Source organism: Notamacropus eugenii, chromosome 4 (genome assembly GCF_028372415.1).
Source record: "Notamacropus eugenii isolate mMacEug1 chromosome 4, mMacEug1.pri_v2, whole genome shotgun sequence".
Classification (NCBI taxonomy): domain Eukaryota; kingdom Metazoa; phylum Chordata; class Mammalia; order Diprotodontia; family Macropodidae; genus Notamacropus; species Notamacropus eugenii.
Genome location: NC_092875.1, coordinates 57,158,615 through 57,178,725, shown reverse-complemented (window position 1 = coordinate 57,178,725; position 20,111 = coordinate 57,158,615). Strand labels below are relative to the sequence as shown.

The 20,111-nt window shown below is 36.3% G+C and overlaps 1 protein-coding gene across 1 annotated transcript in view; it reads left to right on the top strand.

Annotated features, from left to right (window-relative positions):
• BRD4 (bromodomain containing 4) overlaps positions 1 to 20,111 on the top strand; it is a 185,860-nt gene that overhangs the window by 103,732 nt on the left and 62,017 nt on the right. Inside the window, 5 exon segments of the mRNA XM_072601166.1 lie at positions 4,148 to 4,285; positions 5,931 to 6,066; positions 8,766 to 9,049; positions 9,678 to 10,037; positions 11,371 to 11,499. Of these exon segments, the coding sequence (XP_072457267.1) occupies positions 4,148 to 4,285; positions 5,931 to 6,066; positions 8,766 to 9,049; positions 9,678 to 10,037; positions 11,371 to 11,499 (1,047 nt within the window).

The window sequence follows — 20,111 nt, the reverse complement described above, 5'->3', positions numbered from 1 at the left end:
ATTGAATTTTAGACCATTAGATATTACTTGTGCTGTCTTCTGTGAAACCTGTCCCAAAATCTAGGGTACATATCAGATTACAGAACTTTTCTCCTTATCATAAATTTCAAGATTGAATTGTCAGTAATTCATCCCCAAGGATCCCATTATTTCCTTCCTAGCAACCATTTCATTGTTGGTCAGAATCTGATCCAAGATATTAAGGCATATTAATAAATAGTAGCTGCCTTGATTTTGGCATAGAGAGTTCCAGCAGATGTCTTGATAATCGCTACTATAACATGCCTCCATGCCAGGTTTGTAATCTGTTTTCTGAACTCCTATATCTCTTTTCTGTCTGTGTGATCTCTAGTTTAGACAGTAACATTTGTTTCTGCATCCATTCCGCATCTGCGTCTCACCCCTGGTGTTTTCTGTCATGCTTCCCTATTCTTGTTTCTGGATTTACTGAAATGAGCATAGCTCTTTAGTATATACTGCTACTCATGATTCCCTCTCCCCCTTCCCACCTCAATTCCGGTCCGCCCCCCCCCCCCCCCCCTTTTTTTTTTTTTCCTATCCATTTGAAATTTGGTGTGTCCTTCGAAAGCCAAATGCATTCATGGGTCTCATCCCATAAAATTTTAGCAGCACCCAGTGGAATTAAATTCTACTCTTTGTAATAAGATTTATTTCACCTTATTTTTTATAGCTAACTATGTACATTTGTGTACAGTATAAGACCATGGATTTTATTTAGACTTTTTCTCTTCTTTATTTCTTATACTTCAGTTTCCCTTCTTCCTTTTCAATTTAAAGCTCTTTTAATTAGATTTGTAAGGCTTCAGTTAGGTGGGCTGTTCCACACCACATATCTCTCTCCAGTGTTTTGAGTCATGGTCCAGAAATCCAAAACCAGTTTTCAGATACCATCTTAAACATTTCTTCACTTATCTAATCTACCATCTTTTTATTGGAACTATAGCTATTATTGACCAACAGTGATCTACATAACAATTCTGACTTTGACATTTCATATCTTCTTTGGGGAATTGGGATGGGGGGAGGGACTAAAACTTTAATTATCCATAGCATTGCTATCTGTGCTTTGTACATGGGTGTTGAACTTTTATTTCCAGTTCTTTGCTACCACAAAAAGTACTTCTAATTACAAATGTTTTCCAGAATAGTTGTACCGGTTTACAGCCACTAAAATGCCTGTCTTCTCATATTTCCTTGTAGCACCAACTGCTTATATACCAGTTAGATAAGTATGAGGCGAAACCTTAGGATTGTTTTGATTTGTATTTCACTTATTGTTAATGATTTTTGGAGTGTTCTATCCTATGGCTGATTATAGAATGTACTCCTTCTTTTGCTGATTATTTATATCCTTGTCATGTCTATTGGGGGAATGGCTTTTGACTTTATATTTCTGTTTATATGTAATATATAATTTATATATAATTCTAAATCTTCAATGCTAGACCACAGATATTTGATGCAAATAATTTTTTCCTGCTTCACCTCATTTCTTCTTATCCTAGTTGCTCATTTTGGTTGTACAAAAGCTCTTGAATTTCATTAAATTATCTTTCATAGTTAGCTCTATCCCTTATTGGGTTAAGAATCCTTCCCCTTCTCTATGGCTATGAAAGTTAAATACTTTCTGCTTCTCACATTTTTTTTAACAGTTACAGTCTTTACTATTTAGTCCACCTTATCTAACCTCTCTTCTCCCCTTTCTCATATATGCACATTTTATTTGTCTATTCTCCCTCCCTCCCTTTCTCATATTGTAGATCAGGCTCTAATTTCAATTGAATTAGTTCTTAGTTAGAAGGGAACTCAGATGCCATCTTGCACAAATGAGATCCCTTGGCAAATTCCCCAAATAAATGAATGTATAGGACATCTGATCTAACCAAATTCTGTTATGAACGGAATTCTGTTGGAGTGAGGTTCTAATATAATCCATGTTAAGTAAGTATGTGTATTTGTATGTGTGCTTATATATACATACGTGTATCATCATAGAATGCTAGAACTAAAATTCCTGTGACAAATGATTCAGAAACTAAAACCAAAAGAATTAAGAAATTGTGGGGTCTTAGACTCTCAGACCTTCCTTTCATTTCTAGCTTTACCCATGTTAAAACCATGCATTCTTTCGCAATCTTTAAGCCTCAGTTATATTATCCATAAGATGTTATGGTGCTCATACTACCTACTTTATGGTTTCTGTGAGAAAAAATAGACACATGAAACTGTACAATATAATGGAAAGAGCACTAGTTTTGGAATCAGAAGACTTGGATTTCAATCCTGCCTTTGCTACTTAATACCTTGAGGAAGTCTTACTCTTTTGGACACCAGTTTCATATAAATAAAATTAGAGAACTGAACTTGTTGACTTCCAAACCATATTTGAATAACCTTCCTGCAGCATTCCAATTCTCTCAGCAAGTAAGTGGCAGAGCTTTCAGGGGTCAGGTTTGGCCTTTTGACTGAGTCTAAATATTACAGAACAAATCCTTTTATTAAGGGGATTTTGTTCTGTGAAGTTTGGATTCAGTTAAAGTGTCACTTGAGGACCTAGAGGGCCTCAGATTCCCCACCCTTGAGTGAGCCTTTGGCAGAACTCAGTTTTTCTAATTGTTTATCTTCAGTTCTCTGTGGCCATTCCCTTTTTGATCTCTGCCAGATTCTAGAAAGCATTCTGAGTAAATTATTGTTGAGCTCTAGTTCTTCATATATTCTAGAAGTAGGAGAGTACTGACATTTTAATGGAATTAGTTACATTCTCTAGCTTTCCTTTCTTAACCAAATTAGAAATAAAGCCCGACTTTCATAGTTTTCTATAATCTTTATTACCTATCCAACCTTTTCTGTTGCTACCTAATACGTAGAATAAGCTTTAATCAAGCAGAGTTTCTCACCATCCTACAAATGCGTACTCCTTGCATCTCCTTACTTGAAATTCCTGTCCCCTTTTATCTCCAAATATCTCTGTGTGTAACCATACTCTGTATGCAGTTTTTTAAAAAAAAAATTTATTCATACTTTCATTAAAAAATGACTTTCAACTTTGAGCATTTCTCCAGTCTCTAGTAATAAGTATAGTCAAGCAAAACAAATTAACACAGGTCTGCAGCTAGGTGGTGCAGTGGATAGAGTCAGGAAGACCGGAGTTCAAATGTGGCCTCAGACACTTATGAGCTGTGACCCTGGGGAAGTCATTTAACTCTGTTTGCCTCAGTTTCTTCATCTGTAAAATGATCTGGAGTAGGAAATGGCAAATCACTCCAATGTCATTGCCAGGAAGACTCCACATGGGTGGGTTCAAAAAAATATCTGTTATGTACCAGGTACAGTGTCCGTTTCCGGGCATAAAATGACATAAAGTAGTACCTGTCCTCAAGTTTACATTCTGTCAAGGAAAACATTATATATATATATATATATATATATATATATATATGAGAAAATATGTACATTTGTGTGTGTGTACACATATATGTACAAAATATGTACAAATTAGTACAAAGTAATCAAATAGTTACTTGGTGATGTAATAGCCAGTTTTAGGATTGAAAATGCACTTTGTGTACATTATTTCATAGGAGCCTCAGCAAAACCTTATATTCATTTTATAGATAAGGAAACTAGGATTTCAAGTGACTTTTGTATACATATAAAAAGTTAACATACATAGTTACACAAAAAGGTGAAATTCAAACTTAGGTTTCTCTTTGAATTCAGGTATCATACTCTTCTCATTCCACTTGACTGTTGATTTGGAGTGGTGTATGTGTTTTCCTCCAGAGTCATGCGTAATAATTAAAGGGTTCCTTTAGGACGAATAAAATGATTATGGAAAGTCAGCATTATGTAATGCCATTATTTTCAAAGTGGAGTCAGTAAAAATCTAAACTACCTGCAAAGTAGCTGTAGCAAGTTATCAGAAACACAATCTATGTGTTCTCCATTCTTGAATGTGCTGAAATGTTACAAAAATAAACATTTAAGTATTGGCCCTGCATTTTCTACTTTCCCTAGGGACTTGAGCATAGGCCACTCACAGTGTGCATTTATAGATTGGGAAGTATAATCAAAGTAACCTGTACTTTATGTTGCATTAACATTTAGGCCTCTTTTTATTTATCAGGATTATTATAAAATTATTAAAACACCTATGGACATGGGAACAATCAAGAAGCGCCTGGAGAATAACTACTACTGGAACGCTCACGAATGTATCCAGGACTTTAACACGATGTTTACAAATTGTTACATCTACAATAAGGTAGGTTCTCCATGACTGTTTTCTGATGGGGGTCCTCTGGGTCCATTGTCATTTCATTTCATTCTGTAGACAGATTTGTTCCTTAAATTTCTTTGTGAGTTCATTTTCTTTATTAAATCAAGAGATAGGATTACTAAGATCTCACAGACGATTATTCAAATAGTTCTACTTAGAACAATAGGCAAAAAGATATTTAGTATTTAAAATAAATTTTAATGTGGCTCTTTGATTTCAGGTGTTCTCCAGGATAAGTTTTATTTGATGATTTGGTGATGTTTTACATACAGTCTGTGTTTATGTTCTGATGCCCTTTCAATTCTGATTCTGCCCCATGCTCTTACAGTTAGACTGGTGCTAAGAGTAACATTGGTAAAACTTAAAAAGATAGAGTCTTAAGATTCAGAGCTGGAAGGAAGCTTAGAGATGCCCTAGTTCAAGTTCTTCATTTAACAAGTTAATAAAATACGGCTCAGAAAAGTGAAGACTTGCCCAAGGTCACACAGGCTTGTAAATAGCATGGAGAGGATTGGAATAGACCTTCTGACTTCCTATCCAATGTTCTTGCGATTCATTTCATTCAGACAACGTAACGTATCAAGAATTGCTCTTTAAAATGCTTTCTTTCCAATGACTGCCTTAACAGAGAAGAGCAGGTACAGTGGGACAGGATTTCTAGTAATCTCTGTGATGAATCTTTCTGACAGATTCCTACAGTTCCTGCAGAACTGACCACTTTTTAACAATTAACTTCATTCACTGTAGTCTAAGCAGGAACCTCAGGTCTTTCCTGCCTGAGAAATGAAATTGTCCATATAAATTTCATTTCACTGAAGGGTTTAGTGGGGAAAACTCCTGCATTCTACTTTTGGTTGTCTTCCTTTCAAGAAGAGATGGGAAGGGGGATTTGTTTGATCTACTATATTTGAAAGTAGTCCACGCTGAAAATCTTTCTCTACATTGATAAATAGTTGCCTCCCCAGGTATTATTTTAAAACTGTATGAGATGTAAAGTAAGTGCCTCTTAGTTTTTTCAGGACTGCTTATACTGATTTGAAGTTATGTAATTGCAAAAGAATAGCCAGATTGAGAACCATAGAGTTTTGTATCTGTGTGAAGCTAGTAAATGTATACCAAAGAAACATTACTATTTTGCACTCATTACTGAAACTGAGAGATATTAAAGCCTGTCTAGTCTAATCCCTTATTATACAGGTGAGGAACCTGAGGCTTCTAAAAAGGGAAGTAACTTTCCCAAGATTCTACAGCTAGTAAATGTTAGTAGCAGAACTTGAACCTAGGTCTTGAAGCTCCAAGTTCATTGTTCACTTATACCAAGCTAGTAACATCTTCTCATCTAGAACTACTTATCAGAATCACAGTTAAAGGGCACAGACATAAACTGCAATGAAAGGCTGATGGCCTTAGTAAGTACCCTTACTAGGAAAATTAAGAACAGGAAAAGTCTCTTAACTTGGGGTTCCTATTTTAAAAATGTTACTGCACAGTGTTTAGAAAAGCAGCAGTGTAGGGTGCTGGATCTTGGGGCTGTACACATTGGAGTGCTGGGTACGGAGCTGTCACTTGGTTTGCTATGGTGTGGACAGTGCTGCCTGACTCACTCACCATATGTGTCTCGTTAATCCAGCCAGGAGATGACATAGTCTTAATGGCAGAAGCTCTAGAGAAGCTCTTCTTGCAGAAAATCTCTGAATTGCCCCCAGAAGAAACTGAAATCGTAATAGTCCAGGCAAAAGGAAGAGGACGTGGGAGGAAAGAAGCAGGTAGAGTAACTGGTGCTGACCACCTCAGACACTCCCTTCTTTGCTCCAGGAACGACCCCACATTACACATCTAACAGTCATTCCAACAATTCCCCTTGTTCTATATGGGAAACTGGAAAGTCTAGTGCTTTTGGCAATGTGACCCATTTCAGTCATAAAAATTTGAGAAATAGCCTATCTGTTTCCTCTTTATCTTTTTTTTTTTTTTTTTTGCTATTGTGCTTTACACAGAATTAAATTGGGGGATTGGAGGGATTCTTTGAGAGAGTTCTGAAGTGTTATTTTTAACGCCAAAAAGTTAAAGGAAATTTGTTACCCAAAAATAAACATATAATTATTACCCTTGAGATTTTCTGTCGTTTTAAACCCATGGGACAGAGCAGTGGTTGGGGTGCTCTCTCATTGCACCTACAAAGGTTTTTCACAGAATATATTAGTGTTAAATTGAGAGAGATTGACTAAATTTATGGCACTTTCCACTTTTTAGCATTTAGTGTACTTATTAATCCTTGGTTGGTATTATGATATTTTTGACCAAAGCAGATAGACTGATGGAATCTCCTAAAACCAGATAATGGGCTGCAGATCAAAATAAGATCGGAACTCCCTCATTTATTAGGCTTTGTTTTATGTTTGTTTGTTTTTTAATTTGGAAATGTGAATATACTTATATTTATTAACCTTGTTCCCTGTTTGCTTAAGTCTTCCATATTGGCTTACCTCAAAACTCGAAAGTTGACCTGAGGGAAAAGAGCATTTTAAAATTGTTAATTGCAGTTCTTGATTGCATGTGAAAATTGTTTTTAAAATTGTTGCTTTTCTATACCTACTAGCAGCCCCAACCAATAAAAAGTAGCATTTTTGACATTTTAAATGCAGTTGGAATGTATTTTATTTAACAGTACATTTAACAAGACTTGAAGATTTTTCTCCCTTTTAAATTCAACTCTTTCTCTTTGGAATGAACTGTCTGATGGTTTTTACAACTAGAACATCAAAAAACAACAACTTACAGGAATGACAAAAATAGGATCTTTTTGTGTTGTATGTTGACTTTTTTATACATATGATTCTATACCGTACAATTCTAAAACTAGGGTAGCATAAACTAAACATTCCATGATTTTCCAGGAGTTTTAGAGATGGCTTTCTCTCCCTAGAATGACTGGTGGAGAGTTATGGGTTGTTTTTTCTCCCATATGTCTACCTATGGAACTAGTTTAGATAAATTAGGATATAAATCTTTAATATAGAAATGTGAATATTACTCATTTCCTTTCATTTTACCCAGGTAAAGCTCTTAATTAAAAGCTTTTAGGGAAGTAAAGGAGACATTACCTTTAAAAGTTTTGAATTCAACAAACTTAATTAGGAAATTATTGTGTAGAAGGTACTGAATATAACAAAATACAAACAGTACTTACCATCAACCTTACTTCTGCCTACCAGGAAAGACAAGTATAAGTACAGATTGGCAAATAGACAAAGCCAGTTAGTATTCTGTCTCCAAATTAAGTTTTAATAATGAAAACTATGTAGTTAAATTGCCAGAGGAAACTCTATTCTTAATAGGGTTCTTTTGTTATAACTGTCAGACTAAGCTGAAATGAACTTTGAATTTACCTGTACGGTTTACAAGAATACATTTCTGCCAGACAGAATTGGGAGTGTAAAACTCCCAGGCTTACCCAAGAGCAGCGTTGAAGAGGAACAGAAAACATTAAACCATAGAAAAGCATTGAAAAAGGAAAGGTTGTCCAAAACAACCTCAGTAAAAAGAGCCACTACCTTCAGTCACCAATTTTCCTTTCTACCTCTCCTTAGCATATCTAATTTCCTTCAAAGTATAGCTCAGGTGTTACCACCAATATGATGCCCTTCTTGGTCCCCCCAGTTGTTTGAACAGCTCTTCTTTCCTCTCTGCAAGTCCATCTGTTCCCCCCCCCCCCCAACAAAAAACCAAACCTTGTATTTTTTTTTTTACGTACATATATATATATATAGGTTGTCACCCCTGTTAGAATGTTAAGTCTTTGAAATCAAGAATTGTTTGGTTTTTGTCTTCTATACTCTGTGATTAGCCCAGTGCCAAACATGTAATAAGCACTTAATAAATGGTTGTTGATTCATTCCTCCCAAAATATTCTTTTTACCATAGATTTTAGAGAAGCACAGGGTTTACAAAATTGTGACTGCAGAAATTCCTGCAAAAGCTACGGATTCTTTTTTGCTTGGGACTCTTTCCTCGTATTAATGATTCAGGAGTGCTTTTTGAAATATCTACTTTATGTGAAAGTATGAAGGGTATTTCTTTATGTACAAACCAGACATTCTTGGGCAGGTTGTATGCTCTGCTCTTGAAGTCTAAACCTCAAGTACATGACAGGATAATTCTATGAAACAACTGTAGGGAAGCTTCTTAAGATCATTGGGAAGTAGTGAATGTCCTTGAGGATCAGTCACAGACTTGTTTAAGAACTTTTGTAAAATCATGTATGATACATTTTGCTGCTGTGTTGGGTATACTCAAAAAGCTAGAGGTTTAGGGCTGCATTTCAGTGATTTTTGTATAGTAACATCATGTTGAGTATTGCTTATATTTAGTATGTTGTTTGTTTATCCTTATTTCCACACCTATGATCCAGAATTATCTGTCCTGTCAGTTGCATATGACCGTTCTTTTCTTTTATCTTTGACAGTAACGTCAAAACCTGGAGCCTCAGTGGTACCAAACACAACTCAAGCATCAACCCCACCCCAAACACAGACCCCTCAGCAGAATCTTCCGCCTGTACAAACGACTCATTCCTTTCCTGCTGTAACCCCTGATCTTATCATCCAGACTCCAGGAATGACCGTGGTGCCTGCCCAGACACTTCAAACTCCAGCACCCCCACCCCCTCCCCCACCACCTCCACCCCAGGCTCCTCAGCCCATTCAGACACACCCACCCATCATTGCAACTGCCCCACAGCCTGTGAAGGTAAATGTAAATTCAGATTACTGGAAAGTGAAATTGGGAAATTTAGAGATTGTGCTCTTACCATCAGAGTCCCATCTTGAAGTTTATAAGGACAAATTTAGTAGATAACATTATCTACTAAAAGTTTTATAATTCAGAAAATTTACAGATGATATCTAAATCTAGTAGAGAGAGACCCAATCTGCTATAAATTCCAAAGAATTTGTAAACTTGTTTTTTGAAAGATGCACTTTTAAAAAACTTTCAAATGAAAGGTTATAAGGTAGCTGAACTCAGTGCTTTGTTTATAAATCACGTATATATTAGGGATTTAACTGATTTTATGCCCCATATACTGAATCTCATATCTTAACATTGAAAGAACCATGCCGAGAGACGTATCATACCAAATAGTGCTGTTGTCAAGTGGCTAGGTTCCCAGTTTTCTAGACATCCCTTTTATTAGTAAATTGCCACCTTTTTTCCTGTGACTGCTGTATTTTCCATAGATGCTAGGATCTGGATTCATGCATATCAAGGATATTTTAATATGGTAGGAGAGAGAAATGGGAAAGCACCTAGGAGGCAAAGGAGTTTTTAACTTTAGGGTAGGATTGACTCAATTTCTAACATTGTCATTTGTGTACAGACAAAAAAAGGGGTGAAGAGGAAAGCAGATACCACCACACCCACCACCATTGACCCCATTCATGAGTCACCTTCACTGCCCACGGAACCCAAATCTACAAAGCTGGGCCCCCGTCGGGAAAGTAGCCGCCCAGTAAAGCCTCCAAAGAAGGACGTCCCAGATTCCCAGCAGCATGCAGTGGAGAAGAGTAATAAAGTGTCAGAGCAATTAAAATACTGCACTGGCATCATCAAGGAGATGTTTGCCAAGAAACATGCAGCCTATGCTTGGCCTTTCTATAAACCTGTGGACGTGGAAGCCTTAGGCCTGCATGATTATTGTGATATCATCAAGCACCCAATGGATCTGAGCACAATCAAAGTGAGTAATTGTTTTAGGTTACTGAAGTGTGTAGACTATTTGAGTGGGGAGAACTAGGAACTTGGAGCTAGGGCATTTCAGAATTAAGTTTTTTACCTGTTGAGAATTATTTCTTAGTAGAGCTGCTGTTATACAAATAATGTTGATCTGTTACTTAAAGGTATGCTTACCTTTGATGGTTTCTGCTACTAACTATTACTTAACCATTTTGTTCTCAGGAGCCCTTCTAAATTGGCCTAGTTCAATAATGTGGGACTAACGTTCACCCTTGACATTTTCTAATCCCTGGATAGTTTTATGCGTAAAGTTGATGAAATTTTCCATCTTGACATTTGTATCATGTTTGGCCCGGTTTCATTTATATTTTACTATTATAACTGCCAGCTCCCCCTGCTGGGTATTGGAAATAGCTGACCTCTGTGACAAAATAAATTGTCCCTATTTTGCTGATTTATCAGTTAATATTTTGGTCAGGTTTTTCCTCTCTTTTTTGAACACTGGATGTTGAGAAAGGTACAGTTCTTTATTCTCATCTCTTGATGAGATGAACTGACTTTGGTAATGCTTCAGGAATATGTCACAGATAAGATAGCTCACATTTCTTTAATACTTATAAGACATGTAAGGAGCTTTCTTCAAAAAAGCCGAGTAAACTGGCCTTGCATATTTATTGCCATGTCCATTTTACAGTTAAGGAAACAGATATTTTAATTTGCCCTGTATCACGCAAGTATTCAGCATCAGAGCCAGGATTCAGACTCAAGTCCCTTGCAACTCCAAGTCTAGGAATCTTTCCACTGTGTTAACCTCTTCAAAGTACATTTCCTTTCCACATACTTTGGCTTATTTGACTTTGCCCATGCTCCTAAATCCTTGCTGGGAGGTTTTGTTGCAATGAACAATGTTATTTCCATTTTATGGGTGGAGAAGCAGGCACACCAAGATAAAGAGACTTGCCTCTAGTTGGACGCTATGTAACAGCCAATCCAAGACTTAAAACTCAAATTTCCTGATTTGTAACCCATTTGTCCTTGTGGGGTGCTCTCCTCTCATCCATAGTTCAGGAAATAATTAACCAAAAACATTACTCAGAACAGCAGCTCAGAGCAGTATTTCAAAGCAAATGTATGGCAGGTTGTTGCCCATCCAGTTGTCTTCTTTAGTTGATGCTTCCTCTTACTAGTGGAAATGCAAAAGCAGACTACTAATATCCACGTTAAATATGTATTAGGAACTCCCTCACAGTTGTCCTTCTCAGTAGGTCTCAGCAGCGCATGTATGTCTGTCTGTCTGGGCATGTTTGCATACTATTAATTGTAACATTTCCTTCTAGTCTAAACTGGAGACCCGGGAATACAGAGATGCTCAGGAATTTGCTGCAGATGTTCGACTGATGTTTTCCAATTGTTACAAATACAACCCTCCTGACCACGAGGTAGTAGCCATGGCACGTAAACTACAGGTGAGGATTTTAGGGATTGCCACATTCATGATTTTCCCTATTAGTTTAAATAAACAGCTAAACAACTTGGAGGCTGAATTTTAATCACTGTTTTCATAATCAAGAAGACTTCGTGTGAGTTTGAGTGATGTTTCTTCTTAGTCATATTGATTTAGAATAGAGAGAATGAGAGGCAGCATGATGTAGTGGAAAAGAGATTGAATTTGAGGACATGGGTTCAAATCTAAGCCCAGCTGCTGAACACTTGTGTGATCTTGAACAGAACACTTCACCTTTTCTGGACCTGTGTTTCTCTATTTGTTAATTGTGAGAGTTGTGCTGGATGGCCGCTGAGGTCCCTTCTTTAAAATCATGATTCTATGAAATGGGTATGTGCTACAAATGGGTATGTGCTACAATTTTAACAAAACTGTTAAGAGACTTGATCTCCCTTGTATTTAATGGGTTTGTGGGTGAGAGAGTGGGATTGAAGTACATTTGTTACTTTGTTACAGTTTACTTGTTACTTTGAATCAGAATTGAATTATCTCTTCAAATTGGATCTTTAAAAAGACAAAGTAAGAGTGGTCCATCCTATCTTAAGTTTGGATATCTATCTTCTGTCTATTGACTTTTCTGTTCATGTTCAATTCAGGATAATATCTAGAAGAGGGACCTGCTGAAGCACTGGAATATTTGAAATTTTTACTAAGACTAAGCAGTACTATTCCACATTGAGTGAAGTGTTTCCTTATAGTCATATTTCCTTTAGACGTAAATCTTCCCAAGTACCAAAAAAGAGAACCACTCTTAAAGTCCTCAAATGAATCCAGGTTGATTTGCCACTTGGGTACATGTGCACTTAACCTTCTGTTTGGTGTTGAACTTTAGCATTTCATTAAATTGCTTCTTTAAGACATTATCTATTCCAGTGGTGTCACATTCAAATAGAAATGGGCCACCAAAGTATACCTAAAACTCAGGTCCCATATGAGGAGCTAAGAGGTCCTCATATTGGCTTAGAAAACTGTATATTAATATTATCCATGTTCTGTTGTATTTTTTATTTTTTAAAAATTTTATTTAAAATTTTTATTTACTGTTACATTTTTCACTTGATAAGCCGCAGTCTGGGAAGTGTTCTGGGTCACAGTGTGTGTTTGACATCACTGGTCTGTCTAGTCTTGCTGGGCCTTTCCTAGAAGCTGTTGTACCTCAGTACAGTCAGCCAAAGCTTAGATTGATTTAGACTTAGTTAACTTTGTGCCATCATAAAGCATTTTATATTACATACATAGATACAGTTCTTGCTTTTATGTAAATTCACATTACAGAAATTCAACTTTATGTAAAGATTTCTGAAAGAAAACCATCCCTTCCCCCCAAATTTTATTAAAAGTACAATACTGTGCTCTCTCTCTGCACTTGTACCTCAACTCAGTTCCAAAAAAAGTGAAAGTAGAAAAACAGATAGATTGGAGACTTGGCTTGAGGCCTCTGGCACCAGGAGAGGATACTTTTGACCTTCTCCACCAATTTGCCTACATGTCCAGCCCCCACGTGTCACTAGTCCTTTCTTGTCACTGTCCATGTCTGGCCCCAGCCCCCACATATTCTCTTCCTGTTCTCATTTCTCTTTCCCTACCCTCCATAGTCCTTGAACTGTGTGCCAGTTCCATCCCTCCTCCATGGGCCCACAGACCCCTTCTTGCCTATCTCCCTCCCTCCCTTCCACTTATGTAAATCAAGAATTGAGTATGTATGTATGAATGTGTCTTTAGCAGAGAAACTTTATAGCCATTTATACTCAATGTTTTAAATTACTAGGAATGAAAAATTAACTTCTACCTGTCGTTAAAAGTTCTACTATATTATAGTGTTTTACCCCTTTCCCATTTTATTTTTTTTAAAAAAAAAAGTAATTTAATTTCTTTTTATTCTTAAAGCACTGATTTTCAGTCTCTTTTCATTATAGTTGAGTGAGTTCATGTATGTCATACACCCTTTTCAGTGATGTCAGTTTCTTGACTGTAGCCTACCCCAGACCATTTCCTGCTTAGTTATAACAACACAGAGAGATAGTGTGGTGTAATGGAGAGAATATTTGGAATCCCAGTTCTTCTAAGGTGCTAGATAAGGCATTGTCCTAGTGGTCTTCTAAGGTCCCTTCTAGTTCTAATCATATAAAAGAGAACTTTATCTCAGAGGAAGTTGACATAAAGGAAGTAAGGCTTTGAGGCTGTTTTTTATAGGTAGAATTCCTGTGACTTATATATTTTTTCTCAGACTTTAGTACTTTTTACATTGATCGTTTATATTCCTCCTCTCTTTACTCTTTAAAGCAAAAAATGACACACCCTGGATGTTTCAGATCCTTAGAGTCCATGGTAAATTTCCTTAAGGTAGTAGCTCTTTCTAGATCACCTAGTTCATACACTCATTTTACAGGTGAGGAGAGCCCAGAGAGGTTAAATAATTTGCTCATAACAACCAGCGTTTAAATCCAGGTCTTCTGATTCTAAAACAGTATAACAGAACTAGGTAGTCATCTGCCTCAAGAAACCCCATCCTAGCAATGCACTGAGTACCTAGGACCAGTGGGAGAAAGGCTTTAGGTTTTTGCCTCTACCCTTATCTTCTAGCTTGTTCTGAGAACCTTCTACCACCCGGGGAGTACTAGTAGTAGTATGACCATATTCCCAGCTACTCCTGGCCCCATCCCCTCTCCTAGAAGCCTGAGGAAGCCTCTCTGGGCATATAAGGGAAGGAAGAGAAGTATTTAGCCGTGTCTGGCTTCCTTTCTTTCGTGCCTTTCCAGTTGCACTGATTTTGCTGTTTTACTTTTATTGACTTTGATTTAAATTTCTTTTATATTAGGTATATTCAGGAATTATACTTGAAAATAGTAAATAATTTTAACGTTTCTTCATTCCTTCTCCCCACAGTTTGGAAAACTCTCAGCATCCAAGTGTCTTATCTCTTTTCTTATTTGTCCAAATTTCGCTATACAAACCAGTATCTACCTTTTATTTTCTTAGACCAGTATCATCCATCCTATTCCCTACCTAGCTCCTTTATTTCATCAGAGGACTTAGCCACTTTTTTTTGTTTGCTTTACCAGGAATTAAGAATTTCCCTTCCCCCTTGCTTTTTGAAAATTTCTTAAATCTATATATAGTAGCTTACAATTAGCAGAGTTCTTAGATGATTTCTCTTTGCCAACAATTGCAGATGACTTATTTTAAACCTACACTACTTACAGTTTTAGTCCAGTTTTTATTAGCTCTTCTTTTATAGAAAGATTTTTTTTCATTGTGGTCTGATTTCTAAAGGACCTTCTAACTCTAAATCCTCTGACCTTTCAGATAATAATCCAGAACCTGCTCCTTCTCTTTTCAAATGAATTTTCTTAAGGCCTTAGAGATTAGTTTATATGTCACTGGTCATGTAGCTACCAGGGCAGCTCTAGAATCCATATTTTATGATTTCCTAGCCCATTGCTCTCTTCTTATGACATTGTATTATTGCACTTTACCTTAGTCCAGTCTCATCCTTGGAGGAAGAAAGGGATAAATTTTATTCTGCATTTCAAACTATCATTTCCCAAAATAAAGGATATTTTAATGATAAAATAGAAATGATTTGTTTCCTATTTCAACGACATTTACTGGATTACTTGCTATTATATGAGACTCTTCATGTAAGAGCCTTTGCACTGGCAGTCCCTCAAGCCTGGGATGCTTTACTTCCTTACCTCTGACTGTTGTAATCCCTAATTTATTTCAAAACTAAGAAGTAACAAAAATTGTTTCATCTGATCTATCAAGTCTTCAACCTTTATTAAGTAGATTTATGAAAAAGAGTCTATGATAGCATTAATCAAGTCTCATGTCTTAAGCAGCTTACAATTAGACTACCTTCTAAGAAATTGAATTTGCCTGACAGTTTATATTAGGAAATTATTTCTTTTTTTAATTAATTTTATTTATTTTCAGTGTTCTACATTCACTACCATATAACTTAGATTTTTTTTCCCCCTACCTCTCCCCTCCCACTCCCCCTCCCCGAGATGGCATACAATTTTATATAGGTTCTATACATACATTAGGAAATTATTTCTTCACTTTAAAAGGTTCTGTGCTTTTATTAAACACAGCATTGTTTTTCCTAGCGTCAAGCAGAAGTCTCCATAAAAATCAGCAAAAGGTCACTAATTACGAACTAATTTGGGACTGATTTTGGTTATACTCCCAGTGGGTTACCAGGGTAGAAAATATAGAAAGTATTTTCACTCTTTTGTCTTTATTCTGCTTCTGTGACCAAACCTTTTTTCAGAGACTTTACCATAAGTAAAGACTTCTAGCATTATCAGTAAACTCATGAGGGTTAGGAAGTGAGCAGACTTTGAAGAACTACGTGTGGCTTTTATTAAAGATCTTTGAAGGAATGAATTAGTATTTGTTAAATGTTTACAGGTATTTGATTCACACAACAACCTTGTTATTATCCCCATTTTATAATTGAGGAAACTGAGACAAAGAGGTTAAGTGACTTGCCCAAGATCACATGGCTAGTAAGTGATTAGACACGCTGATCACAGGGTCTAAGAATTCCTAAATTTCTTTAATCATTGTTGTAGTTCCAGGAGCATGTGTTACACTGTATAAAAGCTGTGATGGTAAAGAAGCCTGCTTTTGAGCAATGACATGTCTCCACAAAGAGAATTTTCTAAGAGCCTTTTTACATATTTTCTTTGGATAGATACAGGGAATCTGAGGATACAGTGCATACAAGTGCTTGCATACTATGTCATTTTAACTTTTTGGGTCTAAGTTCCATGGCCACAGTTTACTCTTTAAATTTTCCCCAAATTATAAGAGTAATTCACTGTATATATGTATGTGTGTATGTATGCATATATATAGATATATATGCATATATACACACACACATATGAGAACATCTTTAAGATGTAGAAAGCACTTTCCTCATAACCCTGTGAAATTGGAAACAGCCAAAAGTCTGGGTAGTGTTTTTGTTTGTGTTCAAAACTCTTCATAGATGCCATCTTCTGTGTGAAGCCTTTCCTGATCTTCTTTGGATATTAATGCCATTTTCACTAAAAGTTTAACATGTTATGTGCATGGTGTTGCACTAAGCACTGGGAGTAAAACTAACAAAAAAGATAGGCCCAACTCTCAACAAGCTTACCTTTTAATTAGGGAAAGCAACACATTTAGAAGAGTGATATGGCAGAGGGAATTTGCTTCTTAGGAATTAGTTACAGTGAGTGGAGTCATAGGACAGTAAACTGAGGTGCCCTTTCCAGAAGCAGTGGTGTACTGTTAGTTTGATTATTCATGTCCAAAGTAAAATGTGGAAAGCGCAGGGGAGGGGCAATAGAAGGGAAGGCAAGATCTGTATTTAGTGACAAACTGGTGGCAAGAAGACCTGGCTGGATGGGGTGGAGTGTCACACAAGGTTGGAGCCATTTAGATGAGAGAAAGCTAGTGGCTTCATTTGCATTCACTCAATCACCAGTCAAGATATCAAGGCATCAGAGCAGGAGCTCCAAAGGTAATGGGATTGACTGTCTTCTGGCCCTGGGGTCCTAGATTCTGGAGGTCAGGTGTGGAGAAAGGTAACCCAGACAAGGCCATGAAGCTGAGCAACAACTTCCTGTGGTATAACTAAATCCAGAAAGCTGAAGTGATGTCCTTGGGGTCATCAGAACATAAATAGGAGGATCTGGCACTACATGCAGGTACTCTGATTGGAAAACCAGTACTTCTTATAATCTTCATTGTTGGAAGGAATAGCCACAGTGCTAGTCACAGATCTATGTGATTTTTTTTTTTTAAGTTATCTTGGGGTATTGGGGAAATTTTGAAAAAGGTCATTATTCAGGTTGTAAATGAGATCATCATAATGCAAGATAGAGAAAAGGCAGACCAACTAAAATCTTTTACTTTAATTTTTTAAATTTTTTGCAAGGGACAATGACCTTTAGGCTTGAAAAGACAACAAAGATGACTAATGGGGAGTTGAAATTCAAGATAGATACAGTAAAATGCAAGCACCTAGCCACCCTTGATGAATTCAGTTCACTTGGTAGGCCCAGATAAATTGAATTCCAAAAATTTAAGGAACTGACATGTCTGATTACTCGGTTGTTGTCAGTCATCTTTGAAATAGAGAGAATGAGAGAAAGAAGCTTGACTTGAGTTCTTGGCAGAATTCTATAATGGAACATCTAGAAAAGGAAACTCATCACAAAAAACTATCATGATTAAGTAAGAACTGGTCATCCTTGACTATCTTCATGTCCCTTTTATTCTGGACCGTGTTATTAGAATGATGATCAGTGGAATTCTGTATAGAGAGTCTTCCTAGATTTTTAAGATTTTTTAGATTTGTTTTTTTGAAAAAGGCCATTAAAACTTCGTTAAAATTTTTCGTGTTCCAAATATTCTTCCTCCTTGTAGTCCTTCCCCTGCCCATTGGTAAGACAAGCAGTATGCTACTCATTTTACATCTGAAGCCATGCACAACATTTCCATATTAGCCAAATTGCAAAATAAAGAAAGTGAAAATAAAATATGCTTCATTCTGCACTTGGGAATTCATCAGTTCTCTTTGGAGGTGGATAGCATTTTTCACTTTGAGTCCTTCAAAATTGTCTTGGATTGTTGTATTGATGAGAGTAGCTACGTTTTTCACAGTTTAACATCACTATAATATTGCTGTTACTGTGAATACTGTTCTGCTGATTCTGTTCATTTCACTTAGCATCAGTTCATATAAGTCTTCCCAGGTTTTTCTGAAACCATCCTGCTCATATCTTACAGCACAATAGTATTGCATTACAATCACATGCCACAACTTTTTTAAACCATTACCAAATTCATTGCTACCACATAAAGAGCTGCTATCAATGTATTTCTGGTATTTTGATATCATTATTTTGGTCCTTTTCACTTTGTCTCTCTGGGATACAGACCTAGTAGTGATATTGCTATATCAAAGGGTATCCACAGATTTATAGCCTTTTAGGCACAGTTCCAAATTGTTCTCCAGAATGGTTGGGCCAGTTTACAATTCCACCAATAGTCCGTTAGTATTCCTATTTTTCCATGTTCTCTTACATGTGCTTGGCAGCCCCTGTGCCCCAACCCCTCACCCCCCCTGCATTTGTCATTTGCCTATTTTGTCATGTTAGCTAATCTGATAGTACTGAGATGGTACTTAAGAGTTGTTTGCATTTGCATTCCTCTATTCAGTAGTGAAATACAGCAGCTTTTCATGTGAATATTGATAACTTTGATTTAGTCTTCTTGACAACTGCCTGTTCATATCCACTGACCATTTATCAATTAGAGAATAGCTCTTGTTTTTATGTTGGCTCAGTTACTTATAAGTTTGAGAAATTTAGCCTTGATAAACTTTAGCAAAGTTTTTAACAAATTTTTCATGTTACCTCTGTAGAATAGGAAAAATATGCTAGATAATAGTATAATTGGGTAGGTTCATAAATGATTGAGTAATAGGACCCAAAGAATAGTTATTGATGATTTGTTGTATATTTGTAAAGTAATCTATATTGAAGAGCTCTGGGCAGTCTATTCTTAATCTTGTGATTTTCACCATTTTTATCAGTAACTTGTAATCAGTGATGTGCGATTCAAAAAGCTATGGTGAATAGTTGATACGTTGAATGAGAATGTCTGCATCCAACAGGCTACATTATGAATTAGATCTAAGATGATATTAAAGTAAATGTAAAATTTTAAACCAAAGTCAAGTTCACAAGTGCAAGATTGGAGACACTTGGATACATAACAGTTTGCCCTGAACAATCCAGAAATTTAATTGTACTTAATGGGATCTAACTGGATACAGCTGCTAAAAAATGTATGTTTCTTAGCCTATGATATAAGGTACATGTTATTGTTAGGATAAATGTTAAAGTGCCATATCACTGCTAGTTGTTATCACCTCATCGATATTTTTATTTATTTTTACTATCTTTATTATTATTAACTGGAAAGTTCTCAATATTAAGGACAAGTTGCAAGAGCCCATGATCTTTTGGAATGGAACTCCCTTCACTAATGGAGATCACAACTTTTTAGTAGAGAATTGTTGAGAGTTGGTATGATCAAAAAAAATTGTCATCTGGTAGCCTAAGAGGGCAATCTGTAATGAGCAGCATCTCTAAACTTAACATGTTTCTCTAGTGACATCCATACATTCCAATGTTGTGTCTGTGTGTTTGGAACCTTTTTTAATGTGCTTTATTGTTCTAAACTTTATTTACACAGCAGACCACAGGAAGAGAATTCTTTATGACACCATGAATCTCCATTTCATATTGCCTGTTTTTGATTATAAGTGAAATTTCTATGATTTGCTTTCAAGCTGTCATGCTTTTCTATGCTTCCTTCTGTTCTCTTTGCATTTTCAAAAATATTATGCAACAGCACCACCTTTTTTGGGTATCAGTATTCTCTCTAATTAAATAAAAAGAACCCTTTTGTTACAGATAATGTAATCAAGCAAAATAAATCCACACAGTAACCACATCCAAAAATGTTTATTTCTTTCTGTACCTTGTGTGAATAATAGGCTTTATT